The following is a 26790-nucleotide window of genomic DNA, read 5'->3' on the forward strand; positions in this document are numbered from 1 at the left end:
TCTTCAGCCTCAGGGTGCTTTTTAAGTCACACGTGTTATGAAACTTACTCCGGGACTGAGAAATTCATGGGGAGCTGGTGCCAACATCAGGAAAAAGAGGAGCAAGTTTATTGTTTGGTATTACAAAATCCCTCACTTACAGAATTGGGAATGGGCTCACCTGCTCAACCAAAACAAAAGAGAGCAATTAGCAGGCAGAGATACTGGGAGACTGTCCTTCCCCTCTCCCCTTACAGCACATCGAGATGTGAGGCACTCAGTGCCAAGGGCACTTTCTGCTTTGACATATCTGGCAACAAGGGAAACAAAGAGCAACGCTGTGACCACAATAGCCTCACTGACTGCCCTGCTTCTGCACTCCAGGCAGAAGGGCAGTTAAGAGAGGGAACATCCTGGGTGTAAGTATCCAGCTCCCCACCAGTTCAGGGAGACCTGCCAAGGCTGAGGGCTACTTTCCCTTAGCCTGGTGAGAAATAAGCAGTCAGAAATCTTTGAGCTGCTTGTGGCAAGGGAAGGAGCTGGTACCACGTCTACCAGCACACATTAGCTAGGGAAAAATACACCTATTAACCGAAGTGCAGATGGGAAGCTCCCAGCAGGATGTGGGAGCAGCCTGTATTGGCAAACTCCAGCCACGCAGCAGGGAGTGCCAGGTGGTCAGCAGTCCGCCCCACGCCTCCTACCCAGCTCGGTTAGCCCGTTTTTCACTTGTACAAGCCTGACCAGTATTTCATGTTCTGACTGTCCCTACCTCTGACACCAGCATCTATTTCTAGCCTTTCTCCACTGCCCTTCCATCTTCTGGCTACCTCTCTACCCACACATTTCAGAATAAATCTATCTGACAAGACTATGACGGGGCAGCAGCCTGAGCATTCCTGTCTATCTGCCATGGGAGCTGTGAGGATGCAACACCCAGCCAGTTCTGAACAAGCATGAAATTAGTGCTCCGCTCCCATTCCTCATGAACTACATTAGGAAAAAAAAAAAATGAAGGTGGCAAATGTTTCACAGGTACCCCATGCCTATAAGGTTCCAGTGTTTTCTTCTCAACTGGGTGGTGCTTCTTGCCATTCCAAAGACTTAAAAACCAAAAGACTGAGTCACAGTCCTAACTGCAGTCTTTGCATCCTGAACCAAGGCTAGTCTGAGCGGTTAGAAGCTGTGACATTAGACAGCATGCATACCCTGGCCCTGAGCCATGGATGTTTTGAACGTGTTTACAGCTTATCAGCCTAAGTACTTTAGTTTACTAACCAGGCTGGCATTGCATGTTATATTGAATTACTGCAAGCCTGAGATTCACCAGCTTCAAGGATTAGACATATTCAGCTCTTCCTGACTATTTAAAGAAGCCAGGGCTTTCCTGTTGTTGTTTGAATTATCAGCAATAATTGTTTTCTTGCAAATGTTAGAAGAACACAGATTAAGAATCAAGAAACCACAACACATAAGATTTTGCAAAGCAGTTGCTGTTGGCGCAGCTCTGTAAAGAGAATCAGTGATTCAAAGTGGGCGTATAAAAGGCACTTTAACTCTCAGACCTTCCTTTGGTACAGTGTGTTCATATGCTGCGCAATGAATGTGTTCAAAGGAGAGGCTTCTCGTAAGGACAGCTCAGAATTTCATAGAGAAGCTGACAGCCTACAAAAGAGAAACACTATTCATATCCATTTTTAAAGTGTAAATATCTTTGAAAGCTTCTGCTAAACAGGCTGGAGGTGTCTCATTGTCTTGGTGATATTAAACAGGGCAAATTCTGCAATCAAGCCAATCATGCTTCATGCAGGGAGGGGAAGGCACAGGGAGAGGAGCCAACATTATTTATAACGTCAGCCTTGGTGTGCCAGCTCTCCTCAGAAAGGGCTGCACATCCAGGCAGAGCCCTTAAGCAGCAGAGTTGGAGAAGAAAAAGGAAAAGTTGCATTCGTTGGGGGTGGCGAGGGGAAAGTGACAATAAAACAAAGCAAACAAACAAACCCAAATACTGAGAGGAAGAAAGGAAAAGAATTTGGAAATGCTGGAGAGGGAAGGACGAGATAGCAAAAGTAGTACCAAGCAGAGCAGTAATCTCATTTATTGATGTAGCTCTGGAGGTCAACTTTTCTGGATCCCCTTGGGACCAAGCTAGTAGAAAAGTCCACAACCTGCTCTGCCACAGCCTGCTTTCCACACCGCCAGCAGACAGTGGTAACAAAAGAACTTGGTCTGAGGACTGGCAATGGCTGCCAGTGCTGTGCAACCATGGACTGCACAGCAGAAAAGGGAAGAAAAATTCAAACTGGATATCTCTAAGTACCATCCAGCTTCCCCTCCAAAGAGAACAGAAGGTAGGAGATAGTTGCTCAGCTTCAGCACTCTTGCATCCCTGGGCATGATACACACAAGAATTGCAGAGCTCTACTTCAGGAAAAAACTCATTCTCGAGAAGTGACTCTCCGCGTTTCCTGGGGGAGGTGGACCCAGCCTTGCCTTTCCCTCAGCTGCCCTGCACCCACCCCCGCAGACACCCCTCTCCCCATCTTTGAGCCTGGCTTTGTTGTCCAGCAGATCTTGAAAAGCCTTTCTTATTTCTATACTCTTCCCATCACTGTAATCTCTCCCCACGTGAGCAGCAGCAATAGGATCACGATGACAGAAGCTTCCCATCCCCTCTGAGACTCTTTAGCCTCCAAGCTGCCAGCTACTCACTCCAAAACCCTTGGTAATAACTCTTGTAGTGAAGGGTATCAGTCACTAACTTTTCTGGCTGACCCAACACTTCCCTGTGCTCCAAGAATAGCGTAGCAAGCTCTGCCTCTGTCCTCCTCTAACCCTACTCAGGTATCTTCTCCACTTTTCACCCGAGCTGCCTGGGGAAGACAGACACGTTCTCTCTCTTTCTGGGAGTGAATTATCACTATCCATTACAAATACTGCCTGACGCCTTCTGAAGCTACTAGCATTGTCTTATTTGGCAAACATTTAAGCTGATATTTTCCAAGACGGGTTTCCAGAATTTGTGGAAAGTTCAATCACAACAGTTCAACTGTTACAGAAAGTAAGGTTCAGGAAAACTAAATCACTTCTCAAGTTAGATAAACAAACAACTTACGCATAAGTGGAACCTATTACTCCTTTTTTGTCTTTGTCTCGTAGTAGGCTTGCTTCAGAGCAACCGTCAAAGTTTGGCAAAAGCATTGGCTTTATGCCAGGACACGCATCAGCAGCTCAGCACAAGATTGTGGAAGAGCCAGAAGAGGGGGTACAACCAAGCTTGCTCAATGCAAACATTTGGTAAGGCCTCCTTACCACAAGAGTGAGAAGTCAGGCGATGCTGAGATCCACACTACAAATGCCCATGTTGATTATGTCCTCTCTGGGTCACAGGAAAAACTAATACTGAGTGCACCTCTTGTCACCCACATAGCTGGTGGAATATGAATACCTAAGAGTGGCTGAAGTGGTACAGTTTGAAGCCAGACCAATGAGCATCATTCTGTTTGCTTATATGCTGCAGGTGGTAGGGATGCTTGAAAAACGGATCCCAAACGACAAGGTGCAGAACACCACAAACCTTTTGGAAGTCAGCTGTGGCCCTCACTTCCTGGAACACAGAAGAGGAGGTGCTGGAAGTTGCTTACCCTACATGCTGAGAAACAACATGAAGCTCCCTGGCAGGTAGCCCAGGAGATATCCCTTCCTTCTCCTTTAGAAACAGACACTGCTTTTGCCACTCTGCACTTTCCCTGTGGTGGCTGGATAGAGCAGGTGGAATGCTGATGCACTATCCAAGCAAAGGCTATAGCTGTTCTAAGGAGATGGAAGGGCTTAGTCAAACATTTGGCAGAAAAATACAAAGCCCTGAGCAAGCCCACAAAATAAGTCAAAGCAAAATGCCATCAATAAACGTCCAGATAGCAACAACTCAGTCTCCTAAAGGAAGGCTGGTCTCTTGGATAAGGCAGATGAACATCACAGCAGAATGCTGCTGTGACTATGTGATGCTAAGCAAATTACTTAGGAAAAACAAATAATTGTTTCCAATGTTTTCCATTTTCTGGCGTGCCTGATTGGACTGCTGTTAACTTCTGGTTGCAAGTGAAATTGAAGGGATTTTACTTTAAATGTGAGGAAAACCATACTGAAAGTTAGAACCTGGTTTGCAGAACATCATGCATCTCACTTTAAGCACCTAGAATTAGCATATGCTTTTCCTATAATCTATCTGCCTTGATTACCTGTGGTTAGTGAACATACCATCCTCTTATCTCACAGGAAGATTACAAGGATAATTAAGACTTGAGTAGCATTCCAACTGTAGTTGGAGTTAATGGTCACGCCGAAAGGAAATGAGCAGTTTTGTACTTGGAGCAGTTTGCACAGTGTCCTGTAAATCAGGTGTACATACAGCTCTACAGCTAAAATATTGAATCCAGTATCATTCACTGTATACACTGAACAATGCAGGAGCTCCATAGACAAAATAGGACATGATTGCATAATTGGAAGTTATCATAAAGATTCAAGACAACGCTACAGGCATAAGGCAAGGCGGGATAACCGCAGTCCTTTCTTCTGAATGACTTCACAATCTTAATAATCTGTCAAAGTGCTGTATATAGCACACGTGTTGTGCTGTTACGTACAATTAACTGTTGATTTCTAGAATCTGCTCATAAAGATAATCTAAACTTTTCAAAAGTAATTGCAGGCACCTAAGAAAGAAGTGAAAGGGCAAGGAGACAACTATAAAAGCAAACACATGTAAACAGAAAATGTTTTCTGCTAATTAAGTGTAGTAAAAAAGAAAATAGAAAAGACATACATCCTGCTTTTTCTGGTCCAACACATTTTATGTGCTTGGCTTAGCACTTAATTTTGTTACTGATGTCTTTTCCACTACAGCTGAAAACATAACTACAGTGAACACCATCTAACAAATTGAGATGACAGAAAGTTTAACTTGTTGGGAAATACTGCAACCATATAAAAATCGGTCTCTTCTTCCTTGTCACGGACCATCTTTCATGAGTGGCATCGTTATTTGTGGACTCATTACAGACAGGATCAATTGAAGCGGTTAAGGTTCACGATTAAAAGTCTAATCTGTATCAGGATACCTCTGCCTTTTGGAAGCCATAAAACATCTTTTTGTAGTCAGAGAGAAGAAAGCAGCCATTTATCTTAAAAATTATTTTTAAGAAGGCGGTCTTCTAGCATTATTAAGGTAACTTTGAAATTAACTACTGTTAAATGATTAGGAGGTAATATTTAAACAAATAAAGAACAAGATTAAATATTAGACAGTGTGCATTCCAGGCCTCCAGTCACAGGCACAAAGACAACTGGCTCTTTGAAGATAACTCTCAGCCATATGTAGTCACATAGCATTTTCCATTCATTCTGAGAAACATAACCTGCAAATCAAGCTAATATTAAAATGTTCTTGGACCTTTTGAATTTACTAATGATCATTTCTGCATTCAAAAGCCTCTTACAGATCACAAGAATTCTCATCTTGAGAAATAAAAAAGCATCTCAGAATTAACAGACTAAAGCATAAGCAGCTAACTAGATGTCATACTTCACAGACAAATAAAATAGAGCAAACATCAACAACTTGTTAATGCTTTAAGAGATCTTGACAATGCATTTTTATAAACAAGAAGAAAAAGAACACTGTCTCAAGTAGGCTGCTTTACCTAACATTCATCTAGAAAAAGTAAGAAAACATATCACATGGCACTAACCAATAGAGAGTGACAGAAGGATGTATAAAATGAATGCTAAGTTGCAATCGTTTATGGAACTTGTCAGACTCTTGAAATCATTTTGATGCAAGATAAATAAAACTGATAAAGGTGATGATGTTCATTTACATGTATACTGATACCTATAAAACATCCATCCCTCTCTAGGACAGAACAATATAAAGCAAACACATAAGTTAAACCACTTAAATGACAGATTTTCAAGTGTCATTTACAATGTGGGAATTCAAGATTGTTTGGCTACATTTTCTTAGAAATACAGTAGGAAGGAAGTGACAGTTGTCTTTGTGCTATTAAGCATTTTTATGAATGACTTGGGGAAACCAAAAGCTTACAGATGACAAAGATATTCAGGGAAACAGCAACTTGGAACTGAAGTGCTCTACAATCTAGGAAGGGAAAAGATAAAGAGAAACAAAGGCTGAAAGTCACACAGATAATACAAACTGAAACCAAGACATTTTTGACTGCGAAAACAGCAGAATCAATAGTTATTTACCAGGGCAAGCAGCAGACTCTCTACCAAGACTATTGCAAAAACGAAAATAGAAATTTCCCTTAAGTTCCAAGCTGTGGCCATGCTACTCAACCTGAAGCAAAAATAAAGCAAGATAGCCTGAAAGTCCAAATCAAACCACAGGTCAGGCTGAGTGGTCCCTTATGAGCTTTTTATCATAGCTGATTATACAAATAGCTATTTAGGGAATAGTCAAATTCATTATAAGAAGTGGCCATCTCCCACCCAAAGTAACCGTACTTCAGAGCTGGCATTTTTAAATCCTCTTATTGCATTTTCACAGGGTGAAGGAAACAGATCTTATTATATATTCTAGATGCTTTATAAAAAACTTTAACCTACCTGAAAATAACTCTTATTTTCCTTGGGAAAAGCAACAACAACCCACATGCACAGATGTATGAACATCATAATGTAGCATGTTTTGTTCCAGAGTCTTTTTTCCAAAACATCTGTTATTTAGAGACCCTCTCAACAGCAATTAATCACCAGTTCTCTCCACTCAAATTCACAAAGGGTGAAAAACTGAAGCTTAAAAGACACAACACTCACCCCTGAAGTTTAAGCTTAGCATCAGCTAGAAGCATCAATTTAGCTTTAAATACATAAGATCAATCAGACACTGTTATATTATGTCACGTAATCTGTCCTATGGTGCTGGTAATAACTGTCTTTCTCCCTGTTAAACCAGTCTACCCCCTTACAAACCCACAAAGCTGTGCTGACTCCAAAAAGGCAGGAAAGGACTCACTGATTTTGTAGATTCCAGAGACCCTGAAGAGAGAGTGTCCCGGCTGCCTCGACTCTTGGAACTGAGATGGGGTGAGGATGATGGCGAGTCATCAATATAGGGCATCATATCATGATGTCGCCTCTGTTCTTCAGCACGGTCTGCATCATACGCATAGCTAGGTGGTGTGCCACTGAATGAAGCATCTGTAAAACACAGGAGAAACATCTGTTTGGTCAGAGTCAAGCTGGACAGAAGACAGGCTGGTCAGCCAAGGCACTGCCTGCCTCCCAGCTATCATGATCACTTATCAATAAACCCAGAGTCAGTGATAGTTAAATATAGATCAAGTGGAGGTGTAAATTTAATTAAACTCATGTTGTCACCAAATGTTCACTCACTCTAAGTCCTAAAAGGTAAAGTTCTTTCTAATATCTAACATTGATGTTCATTTAATTACAGCTCCTTCCCTCAAGTTTTCTTTCAAAAGCATTAGCATCAAAATAAATCTTTTTGCAGGCTCCATGAAAGTTACGCAGTCTTGGTTTAGGAATGAAGTGGGTTAGGGTAACAGACCCTGTTTTTTCTGTAGAACAAGAACAGATGATGCCCCTGCCAGTTTAGCAACCATAGATAATACACACAGCTCAGGGGAGAACCATAACTCTTTCCAGATCTCTCAGGAACAAGAGGACTAGGAGAGAAAGGTCAAGTGAACCGGCCTGCTGCCAAAAGAAAATCCTAAGAGATCTTCTATTGGCTGCCCCTCCTCCTCAATTTTGAGACTAACTCCTTAAACAAATGAATAAACCACCACCTTGTTCCCTCCTACCCCTGCGCCCCCACAAAACCCAACCAAAAAGGGATGGTGGCATGAAGAGTCAAATTAACCGTTATTGCATGAGGTATTGGTAAACTTCTGCAGGAAAGATGACTAGTAAAATAGGTTCTGGTATCTCTAGTAGCTGTGTACAGAGACTGTTTCTGCAAAAAACCTATATTATGAACGCACACTGAGCAGCTCCCTCTAGCATAGCTTAAAAGGTCTTTTACCTCTCTGCACAAATCATTATACACAGAGGACCAAAATTTGCCTTCTGTACAGTGGCACCACATCACACACATCTTGCCTGGGAGAACCTGGAGACAACTTCACATACAAGTTACACAGGCCTGTGAAGCACTCTCCCCTAACACTGCCCAGAAGTGTCCTGTGAGAACAGTAATAGCTGCGCTTGGGCCACTCAACACAAAATCAGAAAGTTCCTCCTCCTCTTTCAGTTACAAGTCACAAAATACCACTGTCTCCCAAAACTGAAAAATAGTCACAGGGAGATAAGCTAGATCCACTTCTACAGTAGCAGGTGATCCTTAAGGAAGACAAAGCCACCAAAAATTAAGAAAAAGAGCTTTTTTGTCCTACAAGTTTAAAACTATTCACACTTCAATTCACACCTGAACACAAGTAGAACTGTTTTTCACTTGTTTTCACAAATAGCCAGGTTCTGTGAAAATAATAATAAGCAGCAGCTGCCAGGCATACTAATAATCCTCTTATACATCACTAAGGCAGGGTGGAGGAGTAACATTTTAGAGCCCATTTTCCTCCCTCACAGTAAACTCAGTTAAAGCATGACTCATTCCAGTAAAGGATGTGAACTTTGTGTGGAACAGAATAAAACTTGATCCATTTGGCTTATTCAGGAGGGAGAGCTGGTCTAGGGAATTTACGCAAACAATATACTGAAAATCCAACAATAAACTCACTGTAGAAGTGAGCCGCAGTCCTGGTTCATACCAAATACCACCCAGCTAAATAACAGCTGTATATGAGGCCTTTAGGCTGCTGAAGGACCATGGCAATATTACTTTAACAAGCTCGATCAGTTAAGTCACCCACCTGCTCACGGTATTACCTTGTGCTCAACCTCCCAAAGTTCCTCAAACGGCTCATTAGATTCTGCAAGACCACAAGAATGGAGGGGGGGAAAAAAAAGGGTAGTACATGTCCTCTGCAAGGGACTTTTGTCCGGATGTTTTTTCTAGAGCTCCCCAACCGCTCAGAAGACATCCTACTGCATTGATTAGGGAGAAGGAGGCTTGAAAGGGAGTTGCTGAAATAAGGGTGCTCAGTCACAAATGAAAGAGATTTTCAGGTATCCCCAAGTTGGATTATGTCTACAACACCTGCAAGCCAAACAAATCTCATGCTGGAGTTTTCCAAAGCTTTTTGGCTATAAGAATGGAGAAGACACCAGCATTGCACTACCCCATCTTGCACTACCCAAACAGGCAAAGAAACACTGAAAAGAAGAAGTAAGAATACCCTCTCCGCACACAAGATGGATGCTCAGAAGGTTAAGGGACTGTTTTAACTCCAGAATCCAGAATTATAAATAGGAAGAAGGATGGGTGTCTCCTTGCATCTCTGCACTATTATGCCATAAACAAACAAACAAACCTAAGACCTTATAACTCCAGTGGAGGAGTGCAGATATCTGTTTTCCATTCAGCTGTCCCTTGTACAACTCTCTAACCCAAGAAACCTGCAAGGTATTGCTGCCAATTCAATACTTGCGTTATCCAAGGAAGAACATCAGTACTGGGCGCTTACACAGGCTTCATGCCCTTGATCAAGTAAGAGTTCTTTTTCCTTCAGAAGTTTCTTCAAACTTCTCTTATCCAAACCAGTTTCTCCTGCACACATGTAGTAACAAGACCATGTTACTGTGCAGAAATTAACGCAGGAATATTTCTTTCACTCTCAATGCTCACATTCAAAGTTTATATTTTGCTCCACTTCTGTTAATGAGGGAGTGAATGCAGACTGATATATTAGCAGGAAGGCTTGCAGTGAATCACAGTATCTGCACTTTTCACACTTTCTCCAGCTAAAAACCAAGCTGCACACTTCTACCTTCCGTAACATGTTCTGTCTCCTACTGCACAGGGAAACCTTTATCTGAACCTGTAGGAAAGGGCAGGTGGAGGACTTGGGCTCAGAAGAGGAGGTTTATTCCCAGCTTTGCAACAAGATTCAGTCTACCTTTGAATCACTTTGTCTTCCCTATTCAGAAAAATGAAAATAACACATCTCACCAAGGCATGAATTTATCAGTGTCACAGCCTGCCATGAGAACTGTGCACAGAAATCTCCACACAGAATTTCAAACTTTATTTCTGTATCCTCCAGGGATACTTCACACATTAAAAAGCTTAGAGGTAGTTCTAATCCCTCTTCTTTCTATCATTGCTGCATAAAGCACTGAAATCCACCTACTGAGATTTTAATTATCTTGAAGGCAGAAGGACTTTCTTGCTTTTATTCTACCATTTTTCCAACAGAAGCAAAGTATCACTGTAGCTAGATCCATTACGCAAGTCTTAACGCTAATAGCAGAGGTCGGCTTGTATCTCTGTGATTAAAGAGACCACTGTTGCTAGGGAAACTAAGTTATTCAGATCTAAACCCAGCACAACGCTGCACAGGCTGTTCAGGCTCTACCTGGGCACAAAAAAATGAGAGTAAGGAGATGAGAGCCAGGAGTTCACCTGCTCAGACACTTCCAGCTGCTCTGGGTGCTCCTCTTGTAGATGGCAAGTGGAGACAGCAGCTGGGCCCAAGCAAGGGCACTTGGTTTCTTAGCCAGTGACTCAGGCAGGGTGGGCATTAAGAGGGTTCTTATTCTCCTTTTAGCGCCATCCAGTAAGTGATCAGAAACTGAGCTGTCAAAGCCAGAGAAAGATTAAACATGGGAACAACAGACAATTGCTGACAAGGGACAACTAAGGAGAAAGGGTATGCACATGAGGACAATGGGCTCAAATATGTTGAATTGAGAGAGCACCAGAGAGGGTTAGTAGGGACACTACCTCATATGTGTCATGCTCCTCTCAGCTCACCAGCAGCATCCCTATCTCCTTCTCTTCAGGTAACCTGCAAGAGTCCCATCCCATAGAGAAGAGCAGCAGCTATGACTTACAGAAACAAGCCTCTCAGCACTCGGAGTAGCTATTTCTACCACTGGCACTCTGACATTCTCCTACAGTTCCCCTCTCCTGCACTAGCATGATCTTCAGGTGCAATGAACTACCTGGGGCTACATAAACTCAAACAATTAACACATTCTGCTAAAAAACTCAATCATTTACTTACATCTTTCGTTCTGACAGCAATGGCCTCCCTGGCCTTGCTGTTCTCCAGCTTTTATGAGTCTGTTCTACCACTCCTCTCCTCAGTTACTGCTTCCATCCTCTCACCTTTCTGAACTCTATCCCCTTTTATTTTTTTTTTTTCCCAAAAACTTAATATTCCTTTTCTTAATTTTCCTGTTCTTCCCCTCTTCTAAACTGCTCCTCTCCCTCACTGCCTTAAATGTCACCTGGTTGGGGGGTTAGAAAGAATCTAACACATTTACAGTTAGTCACAAATTCACTGGCACTCAGAGACAGCACAGCAACACTGTTCCCTTGTCCTGTTGCCTACACCCTTCCTGCTGAGTGCCACACTCATTCTTTGGGAATATGAAATCAAGTCATAGACCTAACTTGAAAGCAGCAAGGGAAAAAGAAATTAACTTCTAAGAAAAAAAGAAAGATTAGCTGCATCTAATCCAGGGCCACACAATGATTCAAATGCATGTGTCATACTTTCACAGCATCACAACATCCATCGCTGCTTGAGAGCTTTAACAGCAGTGTGCAGAGAGACTTCCAAGCTAGCTGTGCTCCAGGTAATCCTGCTGAAAGAGCACAGAAGCCACAGCAGCTCAGACCTGCCTGCCTAAGTAAATACCTTGAATCCTGGAGGAGGAGGGGGAGTTGCAGCTCATACCAAAGCCCCACATCACTGTGGCTTCATTGTAAGTGGTACCAAGGCTAGCACAACTTTGCAATGTCTATACTCACTCCAAAAACATTCCCACAGTTGCAGAGCAGAATAGAGCTAAGGCAGTTTGCATCCTCTGACTCTATGTTTCTATGCCAGGGAATGTGTGAGGCCATGGTTTGACAATGCAACTTGGCAGCAATAGCAGTTTAAGGTTTCCCCCACCAAGTCATAAACCACTGCATGGCCCTTTCCCCTCTTATCCCCTTTGTTTTGCAACCCCACAGACATCTATGGTCCAGATAAAGAACTCAGCCAGCTCAAAGAAAAATACCTTTGACTCTTCCCTTCTAAGCTGGATCAGTGCTCTGATCTAGTTTGTGGCACATATATCCAAACCAAAAGGATACATGCATGGTAGTTCTGGGGCAGGTATACTGGAAAGCTGGTACTCTAGCTGAAGACATCGTATTAGCAGAACACTGCTCCAGTTTCCTTTAGGCTGAAGCTTAGTCAGTTCCCAGGTTTTACATGTGGCTGTTTGGGGATAAGTTACCAGAATGCCACACTTTTTCTTTTTTTTTTTTGTAACCTTTAACTTACTAATATGTCTTACTGACCTCAGCTCGAATTTTTACATGCTACTGTTTGCTTGGTGATAAACAATACAGAAACATGGCATTTTATTTCCTAGTGTTGGCCAGGCTGCTTGGAGAAGGATCAGGGACTGGGGCCCAGTGCTGAGCACACGTAGAAGTGCATCAGTGCGGATGGGCTGTGAATGCGGTTGCCTAGGAAATACATCAGGACTTACTAAAAAAATAGAAGAGTTGAACTACGGAAAACTAAGCATCTTGCTTGTTTCCTTGATACCTTCTGAATCATCCCCAAACCAAGGAAACAGTACACTCAATACTCTGTACGCTTTTGCACAAAACTGAGATCTACAAACAATAATTATGCTGTCCACACCTATATCAGAAGTGTGTCCCAGAAAGATCTAGGTACCAAAGGAAAAAAATTAGACATGTTTGCCATGTTACATCCCTATGGCTTTATTCTTCTCAGACTGATAAAGAAAAGGCTCTGCTACAATGCTGAACAGATTCAAAACAATCTCTCTCCTGGATGCTTTGTATCTGTATGTAAAGACAGTACATCTACATGTAAAGATGTGTAGTAAAACCTGAAGCCCCTGCTCAATACAAAGCCAATTCACTTAGCAACAAAAAAAATCCCATTAGTTTGCAAATTCATTCTTTGCTATTAGATGAGCCTGAAAACAGAAAGGCAAAGAGCAACAAAAGCTAGCTCCAAGCCTGCCTATGGCCTCAAGCTGTATTTCTCCATTAAGCGCATGAAGAGAATCCAACTATCGGTGCTGATAGACTCCTACAAGGCACTACATCATTCGCCCTACAAGAATGTCCACAGAAGATGATCTTGCTTATCACCACTGAACAAGCTGTTTGTGAACACGGGCTGCAGAAGCAGAATTGCAGTGAAATACGCAACACAGCCCACCCGCAGGAAACGCCCATCAGCACACAAAACCAAGGCAGAGTTAAACAAGTGGTTTTGGACAATGCAGCCAAGCTGCAGTTTCGCTTCTGCAGGCAGACACGAAGTGGGCTCTGAAAGCATGCTGTGTGTTGACACTGCGCAAAGAAACTCTCTTTAGGGAATTAGAGAAAAGGGGAACAGTACCCCAGCAAAGGAAGTTTCTAAATACATAGCTGGACACTGGAATGACCACTACAGCTTGTACAGCAACCAAAAAAGGAGTTATGCTAATCCAAAACTTCAGAAGATTTTCTGAAATCACCATATCCATTTCAGGTTTGCATCTTCCCCCCTCCCATTGTAATAGGTCATCTTTCTGCGGCATGTTAAAAGGCTGCACAAAAAGGTATCTGTCACATGTAAATCTTACCCAGTGATTACTTTTCTTTTATGGGTGAGGGTGTGTATGTGTGCATGTAGAGACTAAGAACTGCATCTTACTTTTGAGACAGAAGACTAAGAAAGTACCTTGCCTATGGAAACAGCAAGACAGCTGATGGTTCTCTCCACCCTCCACCCCCTGGGGGGATCTCAGGCCATAGACATTAACCAGCCTCCGAGAAACTTCTGTCTCTACCACAGCTGAGCTTTATCCTTGTAACAGGCAGCGCCCTTAAGTCTTTGGATAAATTAACTGCAGTCCACTTTTAATCTTTTAGGTGTGTCAAACTCAGATCATTAAACACCTAAAAAAGATTCAGAGTTCTTTAATCTGCCCATATATTCCATGAAGATTTCATGCAGAGACTAGAGGACAGGTCAGATCTGTTTGCAGCAGTCTGTTACTGAGACATGCTGTTGCCTTTTGCTCTGATTGGCATTTTCCTGGGGAGAGTTTAACATTCATACAGATCAAATACCCATGCAGACTGAAATTCCATAAACCAGCCATGATGTGAAAGCTGGCACTACTGAGATCATTCTCCACCTCAGGTAGTCTAAAGCATCCTCACACAGGACAAAGAACTGCTCACCAAGGCTACTGTGAGCGTCATTATCGTGAGAGAAAAATTCAGGAAGCTAACCTGATCATCCAGGAGAGCCCAGCTTTTACCAGGCAACACTGCACTGTAGCATGCACATTCCAAAGATTTCCCTTCTGCCAACCAGCACAACCTCCCTGCTGCTCATCTCTGCTTCAGACAACTCCGGCTTAGCAGCCCTGGAGTGCTAGATGCCAAGGAGCGTAGCCCAAGCTGTCATGCACACATGACATTCAGCCAGGCTTTGACACAGTGCGTGCCACAGAGGTCGGCAAGGGAAGAGAAGCAGAGGTGTAAATTCCCATCTCTGTCAGACATCTGGCACTTGGATCGGTTTCAACCAAACTGAAATACTGGGAGGGAAGCACAACCATTGCACACCACAAACTCAACAGAGGAGTCCAGCTGATGATAACAGTTTGATTAAGAGGAAGACAGGTTACATGGTTAGAAGATGTGGCCTTTCCAACACAGGTATCTCCACACAATTATTAAATTTTAGGATATATTACAAGCATGCTGTATGTAACTAATATTAGAAAAGTTACCTGTAGTTACTGCAGAAGGCAAGATTTGAACATTTCTCTATGCTGGCTGATCATGCCTAAGTCCTACTGGCTGCTACACGCCCTCCAAGGCACTTCAAAGGTTTAATTGCCATCACTTAGAGCCCTAAACATCAGTGAGTAAAGCACATGCATATATGAATGAGGTATGTTCTCGTTATGACTGGCTGCAAATATGCTGGCAACAGGTAAAGGCAGAGAAATTCCAGTCAGGACTGAATTGCACAGGTACCATTCACTCAAGGAAGAGTGTGATAATACTTAACTCACAGGTCCCAAACCAGTGAAACCCCTATTGCCCTTCTTTTTTTTCTTTTTTTTTTTCTTTATTGTTTCTCCTAAATGTTTACCACTAAGTCATATGGCACATCCCATAACATGGATAAATACCTCTCAGACTTGTGCCTTGGAGGGAGCAGAAAGTGACTCCATCCAGGGTCTATGTCTTTAGATTCCTCTCCTGTTCTATGTTTTCCCAGGCAGGATGGAAAGGTTTAAATTTTCAGTTCATGTTGGCAGTCAGGCCACTGGATGTTCTTGGCAAAGTAAATCCTGGAGCAAACTGGAACGTCTTTCCAGCTTTCTTTTCCATTCCTTACTCAGGATTGTTCACCAAGTTTAGCTGTTCTCATTCACTGCAAGTCTAACAGGCAGAAAGTAAATTTTAGGCCTGGTTGTTCAGAATTAAAGACATTTTTCAGTACAAAAAACCACAGACAGGTAGATACATCCATAAGTACATGCGGCTTTGCACCAAAGGCACCACAAGCTTTAGCACTGACTGGATCGGAGGTCCAAGCTGACTGAAATACAGAAAAGATTTCCATGAAAAATAAGGTTAAAAAAACCTAAACAAACAACAATGAACCACACACAGCCATCAGGAGAAAATCCTACAAGTCAGACTATTTCTCAGCAAAAGCAGGGGCTGCATTAGGAGAGGTAAAGTTGTAGGATTTAAGCAATTTCCACTATCTTTGTAGGTTCCTGCCCGTGTCTCCCCCACTGTCCTGTAACAGACATGTTTGCAGGGAGCACAAACCACAGCAGGAGCTGGCTAAGCTAAAAATAACCAGCAAAAGTGTTATTTTATGAGCCAGAGCAGCTCCCTGTTCCATTTCACTGATCTTCTCCACACAATGCATCAGCATAACTGAGCACAGAGGTGGGATGGAACAAATGTGACTGTTCAGGTCAGCCCCACTGCTGTGCTCAAACTACAGCCTTGGTTTCATTTCTAAAAAGAAATCTAGTAACAAAGCCTAAAAGGAAAATGCATGTGCTAACTACATCGAGGTGGCTGCTTCTCACATACCTAATATGGCTCTATCATTTGTCAGGTGAGTGGATGAAAATTCCACCCATGACCAGCATGCTATTTACTATTCAAAAAATGTTTGGCAACAGGAATCTCCAGAGGGGTAGGAGAGATTAGAAAATTAATAGAAACAAAATGGACCAGTTGCCACAGCATGATCTGTTAACTAAAAACCCCACGCTGTATATATTCCATTTCCTGTATTTAACTAGAGCAGACCCAAAGTCCTGCCACGCAGAGAGGAAAGCGCCTGTTAAAACAAGAGTTTAACTGAACTGACAGTCTGTGAGAAGGGAAGGGAGGACCAGCCCCAGGTAGCAGGGGGTGTTAAAGTCTATTAAAAAAAGAACAGTAAATGTTTCTAAATCTTCAACCTCTTTCAGGATGAGTTGCTTTGGCCTTTTTTTAAACATTGTTTTGCTTTCTCACTAGCACTGACAGGACATTCAGAAGCCAATAAAGCTAGCCACCATTTTCCTGTTTACACTGTTAATCTAGCCATTGACATCTTACTTGTTACACTGCAAAAAAATAAGCTATTGATTTACCATCTTGGCCTGGAACAAGCAAGCCAAGCTAAATGCCTTGCTAGGCAGATGGCTCTGCCTACACCACTAACAACCTTTTCTGAACACAGCTGCTGCCCGAGCTCAGTGTCTTCCTGTCATCTGGCTGGAGAAGCAAAAACAAGTTTTGTGTCATTCATAACCATGGCAAGGTAGTTACAGAAACTTTTTTTTTTCTTAATTAAAGATGTGGAAGAACACAGCTCCTTACCAGCATTAATAAACACCATCTACTCCCCATCTCTTTTTCCTTGAAACTACTAGATAAGATGAAGGTAGTTGAGGTCACATGTCAAGGTTTGTTCTGGGCCAGTAAGTTCTCGCCTCACATGCCATCCTACCTTTCCTCCCAAACTCATGCTTCTTTTGCAGAATCTGCTTTTAGAAGTGGCATCCTCCCTTAATTATTTTGATTGTGAAGAATAAATTTAGAAAAACATGATTCAAGAACAAGTTGCACATTGGTGTCAGCCAGAGCTCTCAGGGAAGCTGAAGAGCAGGTAAGAGGCAAGATCTCTGTCTGAGCTCATGGTGTGCTCCCTCAGACAGCGACAATGCTGGTTTACACTGCAGTATCACTGACTGATTCATTGCTGGACAAATTTTATTAAAATATGGAATAAGAGGGAGCTTATTCTGGTAACACAGATGTGTTGCAAAACCATTGCATTAAGGCCTGCCATCCCACAGCATGAATAAGCCAACAAGTGATTTTGAAGCTATGCCAAGGGAAAGCACTAAAATGCCAATGAAATTCATGCACAGGAAAAAAGGACCACACCAGCCCCAACTAAGATGCAGCAACCTATGTAGGTGATGGTGTCCCCTAAAAGCTTTCTTCTGTAACCAAACCCGTATATACAGAGCTCCTGCTCTGACAGTAGCTCTCAAAGCAAAAGATTAGAGGTCCGCATGCTCAGAGAGTCACAAAGTAGTTTCAAACATAACTTTGCACCAAGGCCAAGAACTGTGCTCTTGTGGCTCCCTAATGCTTCCAGAAAAGCTGTGGATATGCAGAGGCACACAAAGCCAGGCAGGGGTGGAGCCCGGCTGCCCGTGCAGACATGTGTGACTGCCACACACACACGTCAAGGGCACTCAGAGGCTGTAATTCAGATCAGCTGGTGCAGGAGAAGGGGGCAAAGCAGAAGGAATTAATTGTAAAAGCAGCTCTCTGCTCTAGGCCCTAGAGAAGCCTTTGCGTTACTGCTGCACTGCACATGGTGTCGCTAAGGACGGTCAACAGTGAGGACTCGTACCCATCAAGTCACAAAATTAACACATTTTCAGGTGGGGTGTGTCCCCACACCTCACTTTCCTGCACAAGGCTTTCGCTAGTGGGGAAGGAAGCTTCTTAGGGAAACACTCTGGACACAAAGTGTCAAGAAACACAAAATGTAGATGCTAAAGTGTGCGTACATACACATATACATACACACACATCCCCACAACAGATGATTGATTAGTTGTCCCAGCTATCTGGGAACAGGATTTGGCAGTGCCAAAATAAAGGCTGAACCTAAGGAATCCACACCAGACTCCTACTGAGCAGTCCACACAGCACGGTAAGAGTTTAAAAGATTAATCAGGACAGCATGGACACTCACACAGAGCAGACACAGCCGGTGATGGTGCTGTTAACACTCTCATTTCCAAATTCCATGGCTTAATAAAAGCAGGTAAAGAGAGAGTCTGAGCAGCTCGTCCAGAGCGTAACACAAGGCAGAAACAGATCTAGAGAATAATTTTATTCCAGAGGAGCTAGTTCATAGCAAGAAAACTTTAAAAGCAATATAGCAGCAAAAGAAACACTTTCTCCTTGTGGCTTTAGAGTTACTTTCTGCTTTTATTTCCAGTGGCATCCCCCTCCCAAGAGCCAGGCAGCCATTCCCCAAGATGAAGCACTGAAATTCCAGGACTGATAATCACAGTGGTATGATACCAGTACTGAAGGCCTGCTTCTGATTTCAAGTCTGGAAAAAAAAAAATAATCAATTATTTACCAGAATTACGACCTACTTAGCAGATAATAGCCTCGATCTTCTCCCTCCCTCCTTACAAGCAACATTTTGCTAGAGAACAAAGCATTTAAAAGGCAAGTAAGTGAAGTAGCTGCCTTGCATGAGCTATCAACAGCAGCACAGCTGGATCAGCTGCGTGAGCAGCCCTGGGAAGCCCCCAGCAGGCAGGTGGTGATCGGAACCGGCTGCCCTCGTGTCAGGGACCACTGAGCCGCTCATCCCTTTGGTCACTGCAGCATTCAAGCTGGGGGCTTAAAAGCATCTTGTGCTCAGCCAAAGCAATGAGCAGGCCAGAATGCCTGCGACTGGCATCTGAACAGTGGCCGTGGAAACCCTGGCTCTAAGATACCGTGCATGAATTCACACTGAAATGTGTATTTTCACAAGAAAAATAATCTACAAGTTCAAGAACCACTAAGAGGAGCCCTAAGGAAGACCACTTAGAGCTACAAAGAGAAAAACCTCACATTTTTGAGACAACCCCCAAAATCTTCAAGCCAGACACAGCTTCCAAAAGCCCCTTCTGTGCAGCAAGAGAGAACAAAACTTTGTGTCCAAATGCATTATAAGTACACATACAGTCTCAGCATCTTGACCAGTCACCTCAGGAAAAAATAGAGACCTGAATAATTCTTTGTCGTCATTCAGTTAAAGTTAACAGAGATGGGGAAATACAAATTCACATCAAATTGTGTTGCACTGGAAGCTGGTTTCACCCCACTTACCCACAAAGAACAGATTTAGGAATGGTGTCAACCTAAACTCCTTATGTAGTCCGGAGGTATGTCCGGAAGCATACAAAAATCTGAGACGGGATAAACTGCTTACTGCAAGGGGATCAATCGCTTGACGACGGAAGAAATCCTCACAGTTACGCTCCCCCCATCTGAGGGTAAGAATCCAGGCCATGGGTTTTGACTTGACTGGACCATTTTGGAAGGGAAAAAGATTAGCCAGGCACAGATGCTTACTCTCAACTGCGTAAACTGTACGTACAGCTAAGCTTTGTACCAGTAGAAGAGCACACACCCAGAAGGATGGCTCTGCCTCTCCATACAGCACAGCTGTGCGCTGCTGGCTGCTCTAAAGCTTAGCAGCCTCATATCTTCCTTCCTTTTATGGGAAATGTATTTATTTTAATGTCTTGTTCTTCATATCACGTTGTAGGCAGTCAATTTTTTTGAGTAAAAACTTCAGAGAAAACCCTAAGCTGCTTCACATAGAATAAACGTACAAAACAGAAGCAAGTAAAACACAACGGGAAGAATAACAGAACATTTGCACATCAGCACTATATTTAGATACTGCTTTACTAGGACTTTTACAGAAACTTGGAAGACGTGTTGAGTTGATGCTTGGTCCAGCCCTAAAAAGCTTCAAGCAATTTGACACAGCCCTGAAATAGAAGTTCTGACGTTTCAGACTACAAGCTGCACAGAGCAGATACTGTTTAACAGTACAGTAACTGTTTTCTACAAAACCTCTGCACGCCACTGTTTCCTGGATTAATGCTTCACTTTAATTTTCAGCAGTATTTTTAAACAACAACTACACTGTCTGACAGACTCGTGCACTTCGATAGGCTTGAGATAACTGAAAAATTAATGGGACAAGACAAGATTCCTGTCAATATTACTACAGCAGAAAGACAGAAATGCTACTTGTGAGGTGCAACATGGGACAGCTATCTGATGTGCCAAGCGGGATATGCACTCGCATAAAGCGGAAAGCTGGTTCCTGCCCCAAGAGTTGGATTGACCAGAATGGAAGACAGACCAAAACCACCCCTCAACCTGGGATTTTACTTCCTCAAGAGTGGTGCATGCCAGTACAGATTTAACATAGTTCATAAAATACACCCACCCAGCACTGTGGGCATATATATATTACTACAAACCTGTATGTGGCAACAGACATCCTTTTTAGAACATCACTATCACAAAACAAGAACAATCACCTTCAAGAGGCTCCTTTTCTCACACAAAGACTCATTTGTCCTCCTAAAACCCCAAATATTAAAAACAGAGAAGAAGGAAGGTATCTTGGGAAGGTGAATTAAAAGGCGAGTACTGGTACAGGACATAGGGTTGAATTTTTAGGACCACACTGGTACCTCATCAGCCCAAGTAATTAATGAAAATACAACTTTGACCCAAGCTACTTGAGCACATTTTAGCCTAGATCCTTGGCCAAGAAGCTTTCAATCAAGAATGTAGACAATTAAAACGGCAGGTGTTAAAGATGCCACAGAGAATGACATCAAGTAGTAATGGAAGAAATACAGTTCACACAGAAGAGATGACAAATATCCTCAGGCACTTTCCTCCTCTCAATTCACAACCGTTTGAGTTGTTAGTTTCACTTCAGCAACTTGGGGCTTGTGGACCGCAAGTGGCAACACACAAAGGAGCTACAGGAAGTGAAACTTGCCTCTTCTGTTCTAAAATAAAAAAGGGCTGGAGCTCAGTACCAACTGATCATTTTATAAAGGGCAAGTTGCCTTTTAACAGCAGCCTAGAGGAGATGAAAAATGATGGAATAACCTCACTTCTGTTTATAGGTTTGTTTTTAACAGATGGGAATGACAGAAGAGAAACTAAACAAACATCACTCATTCGTTTTGCATATGATTCCTGAATGTAACAGGCAAGAAAACACGTGAAGTTTCATAAGCACCTGCACTGATGTTCCATGTGTATTAGCGAGTCTTAACACAAACCTTTCATTAAACTGAAGGCTGAATTCTGTCAGCAAGGTGAGAACTTCCTAGATGAAGCCAGTGTACCCTTGTGCCTACCAACTACCTCTCAAAGATTCAAGTACTCAGTCCTCAATTTTATGTCAAGCAGATGGGGTCTCTTGCCTTTGATTAAACCCCCCTCTTCAACAGGAGCAGGAGGATCCACACTCTGTCCAACTCTAGTGCAAGATTAGGTACATCTTCTCACTTGCCTACGATTAGGACCTGATGTTGACAAATGGGAGGGGACAAGAAGGGAAAAAAAAGCCACTGATTCTTGTCAGAGGGTGGCAGTACAATGGCTTGGACATCACACAAACTGGATGTTAACCAAAGGACTTGGCTGTTCGACCTCAGCCACTATGGTTATTCTCTGCAAGTCCCCATGGGACCTTACAACTGCCAGGTCCCTCTTCCAAAGCCTGGAGATTTAATCATAAACCAAACCTGGAGTTAACTTTGAGTCATGCATAGCAGCTGTTCTGCCTCAAAGAGGCACAAAGGGTCACAGGAGCAAAGGCAGTGAGAGTCTCAGGACCTGAAGTGCTCATACAAGGGACTATTTTAATAGAGTACCACAAAGTATTCCTGCTGCTATTGAGTCTTAGTTATGAGGACTTGAGCCTACCATGTGAGCCTCCTTCCACAGCTGCTTCCCTCCCTCCAGGAAGGATGGGCACTGATGGACAGGTTCCTAGCAAAGGGCAGCCACTATTCCTTTTGTCTATCTGCCTCTTGGAAACCAAGTTCCCCATGGGACCTGGCAAAAAGCCAAGGGTGAAATGCAAAATTTACTAACAGCAGAATCTGCAGCACAGCAGTCTCGCAGCGCATGCTTTTCTAAAGGGATTACTGGCTATCAGCCACTCTCAGAAGGGGCTCTTTCCATGAGGTTGGCACTTCTCCCAGCAGTGTTGGGGGATGACACAGACACTAGGTAACAGAGGCATAACAACCCAGCATGCACTCGCTAGGGATGAACACCCTTGGAGAATCAGGGAAAAGCAGTTACTGCAACAGGGGGTCTTGCTGGATGACAGTATTAACTCTACAGCAACTAGCAGTGCACCAAATGGTGCTTAACCCCAGAGCACCCCTTAAACACAGGAGCTTAGGTCCCCCTCCTCCACACCAAGGCAGGCAAATTGGCACAAGAGGAACCAGTGTTTACCAGAAACCATCACATCTTGGCATCTCATGAACTAGTCTCACAAGGACATCACTGATGGATGCTATTTCTCACCAGGTGCATATAAACAACCAGCAGATACTAGTGGTACATGGGAGCGCAGGCAATCATACTGTGCCTTATATAGGGAATGCAGAGAGATATGCGTTAGCAGGCATTAAGAAAGCTTGTGCATTCAAAAGACAGGTGTTTAAAATGCACTTCTCAGCAAAAACTTGGATGACCATATTGCAAAATGAGCTCCCCTCTGGATATGCAATTTCTTATTCAAGCCCAGACTCACCTTTCAGGCATATAAATAGTCCAGAATTAAAATGTCCCTCTCAGCAGAAGAATTTTCTCTCTAATCTGCCTGCTAGATACAACAGGCTTGCCTCTCCCTCTTGCTTCTCTCTGACCAGAATGTAAAACTCCTTCTTGCCTGGTATCTTCCAAGAACCTCAGACTTCTCTTGCTTAGAACACAATCTGCCAAGAAGCCAAGGTTGGAGAAGTTTTTGTATGTGAATATTCCCATTTCACTGTCACATGCATTTTCATAAAGGAAGAAGAATGCTACACCCTATAGATGTACAGATGCCAGGACACGGGGCCTGCAACACCACAGGTTGTCCTATGCAGCTTCCTAAGAAATTTTGTAGAGGACACATCCAGTAAGGATTCTCAACTTTATGGAATTGTTAATAACCCACTTTTCCTATTGAATGATGTCCATACATTACTGAGATCCTAAGAATGCGACAGCGTGGGTCATGTACGCAGCCCTGCACATCTGGACGCCTGCAAACAACGGGAGGCCAAGGCTGCCTCGTGCCAGGAAGTTTTAGGCACCATGCAATCAGCTCAGCTAGTTTTGTGGTTTAGTACCTAGCCTCAAACCACCACATTCCCATTTTGAACCTACTAAAAAAAGCATAACTAATAGGCCGAAATGCTGTGTATAAAACATAAATTTAAGGGAAGCAAGAAGGCGGTGGGGGAAAGAAGCCATGAATAGAAGCCTTTATGCCAGAAGTTATTCCTTAGCTAGTTTTGGGGTATTTTAAATCTCCCCCTCTCCACTGCCCACGGTTATTGAGTTCAGTAAAAGAGGAGGGAACAACCTTGGATAAGCCACTCCTGCTTAGTTTCTTTAAATGCTTATAGGTTCCCATTCAGTTCCACCACATGTAACTGAAAACTAGCATAATCCACTACTGTGGTTACTTATTTTATATATTTAACAATTTACAACAACAGGTCTAGTCAAACCTATTTCCCTGTTCCTAGTGCTAGTCTTTCCCTCTGTTCTCATGCTGGATATTATACACAACAGTATCCAGTGCCAAAAACTCTTCCAATCTTTAACCAGCTGAGCCCATGAGAGTGGTCCAACGCAGCAAGGCCCTCAATCACAGATGAAAAGAGCTTGCAGGTGGAAAAATAAGTGGTATTTCTTGGGATGTCATTACTTGCAAGAAACCGAGCACAGACATCCTGCAGCACTGTCCAGAACAAATGGAAGAAAAGATTGAAGAAAAGGTTTGAAATAGAAGATATAAAAAAGCAGCTGCTTTAAACAGAAACCCATCAAACAACATTTTTTTGCATAAGCAGACAATCCCAATAATTTCCGAGCGCTCCTTCAGTATTCCATCCAAAGGGTCAGGAATTCCTAGCTACAGAGAATTTTACTGCATTAGAGGAATTGAAACGTTTTTTCCTCCTTACATAGGCACACATCTAACGCTGGCTGCATAATAGGTTATACATGCACACGCATTAATGCCTCTCCTGCCAGTAGTTAATGGAAGATCCCAGAAACTAAGAATCGTATCAAAATTCTACCACAAAGGACAAAATTAACTTACAGGGAAACAGGTTTGCACTGAGTGAGCTAGAGCTGCAAAATAGGAGGAATAAAGCTTAATTTAGGCAAGCATCTCTCTGCAAGGGTAAGAACAAAAATTTAAACTGAGGAGAAAAAGAAGAGGAGAAAAGCTGGTGACAGACAGAGAATTCAATGCAAAGAGACAGGATGGCAAAGAGAAGGTGGCTTCTCGGAGCATGACAGCTGGAGAAAGGAAGTCCTGGCACGCATGAAATCCAGGGCAGAATGCACTTTCCACGCCTCCAGGACTGCTGGAAATTAGGAGCATTCCAGTAACTTAAATTCAATTGCTGAAAACATTACAGCTTTCTAAATGCAATCAGACTCCTCCGGAAAGTGGCAAAACCTATCACTGCTTCCAGTATTACTTGGGCAGTTCATTATTCATGAGAAGTGGCACAAACAACTTGTACTTCTCTGTATCTTGCATATGTACAAAGTCTGACTGAAAAAAAATAATCAGAGTCAGTGGTTCAGAGCAATCACTGGAAAAGTGTCCAGGAAACTCTTTTGCAAGGTTTGACAGTGTGGCACCGTGGTTACTAAGACAACACAAGGCACAAAAATTGTGCTGTATATCTAATCCCTTTATGTTTAACCATTTGGGACAGCAATTCCTTTCATGTAATAGGGATGAGCCCAAGTATTTTAGAAATGTGGCAGTTTGTCCAATGACCAAGTTTTTCCATTACTTTTTATCTTTCTGAAATGTACAGACATGCTAAATCTATTATTTTATTCATTACTATCAGGACATGGGACAGAAAGACAACAGATAAGGAGACCAGCATATTTTGTTCAGCAAGTGTACAGTTATTAAGACTCTAGGAAGAACCAGATTCATATCCAGCAATGCCTTGACTTCATCCACTCTTAAACTGAGAAAATATCTACTTATGCTTGGAACTTTAACATAGAAGTTAAAAAATAAAAAAAGGGAGATCTTTGGGCAAAAGTGAAGTTAATGTTACCTGCAATAGCTAACTCCTCTTAGGCTAGCCGCTTGCCAGAATGTACATACTCAACAAATCAATTTTCATAGCGGGGAGCGTTTGGTGAGTTAAGATAGCCTACATAGCTAAGGACCAGATTATTCAGTTAGAAAGAAGGGAAATTCCAAAGCATCGTTCAGGAACAGCCTTCTGAGACAAGGAAAATTGGACACCTCTAAGTCACTATAGAAACAAGTAAAACACACTGCAACACACAACAGCAGAATTTCAGAATTACATAAATCCAAGATCCCCAAAATCTTACCTATTTCCCCATCATCACTAAGCTGTAATGCGCTATTTTACAATCAAGCTCTTTTGGATGCCATGCTTTACTCCTGTTTTCCTTTTCCTATTACCAATCCTTTTATCAAAGCTTCTGCAAGGGCATGGAGAAAAAACTGCAGTCATAAATTCATAATGCTTATAGTTTTTACCCCTGTGCACTCCCTCGTGGATGCCTGTCCCAGCAGACAGTCTACAGACAAGCTTATACAGTAATTGACTTGGCATCTTCTTCGACGCTTACGCATGATTATTTTGAGAGCTTACAGGTAGGAAGGTCATTGTATGAGGGCATCCCTCTCTCACACACCCTCCACTTGTCTTAAAAATCATACTCTGAAATACAACATCACATCCACTGTCAAGGTACTGCAACATGAGGAAGCTTAACAAAGACAAAGATTAAGCCAGGTCCTGTAGGTCCCACCACCATCCCTCCGCTCACACACACAGGCTGTACAAGGACAATCTGGAGTCTCACTGTCTACACTGAGGTGAAACCTGCTATGCATGCTTCTACAGAATGACATTTCAATAAATAAAAATAAATCTGTAGGATGATGCTCTTTGACCTCCAGCACAAATGACCAGACTGCTGGTTCAGCCTGAGCGGTTTCTGCTGCTCCAGCAGCTCAGCATTTGCAGCGGGAAGGCAGCTGGGTCACTGCCCTACCTCAGCAGACCACAAATATAGCTTCAGCCACTTGACACCAATCCCAATTATTTGGTGTCTTTTTTTGTTGTCTCCAATCAATCATGCCCTTTAAGTCAAATTCTGGTTTTTCCTGTTGTTAAGAACTGGGATTCACTGCTTCAGCCTGGCTTCCTCTAGGCCACATGGGGAGGATAGATAAGCCCTCCCTTTCAGTC

General features: G+C 42.8%; 1 protein-coding gene across 2 annotated transcripts in view; it reads right to left on the reverse strand.

Moving 5' to 3' along the window:
- BCR (BCR activator of RhoGEF and GTPase) overlaps window positions 1-26790 on the reverse strand; it is a 95307-nt gene that overhangs the window by 40257 nt on the left and 28260 nt on the right. For both annotated transcript variants that reach the window (XM_065851198.2, XM_071816160.1), the window contains exon 2: window positions 7022-7206. In XM_065851198.2, coding sequence (XP_065707270.1) covers window positions 7022-7206 — 185 coding nt within the window. The remainder of the gene's footprint in view (window positions 1-7021; window positions 7207-26790) is intronic.

Source organism: Patagioenas fasciata, chromosome 17, assembly GCF_037038585.1.
Source record: "Patagioenas fasciata isolate bPatFas1 chromosome 17, bPatFas1.hap1, whole genome shotgun sequence".
NCBI classification, from domain to species: Eukaryota; Metazoa; Chordata; class Aves; order Columbiformes; family Columbidae; genus Patagioenas; species Patagioenas fasciata.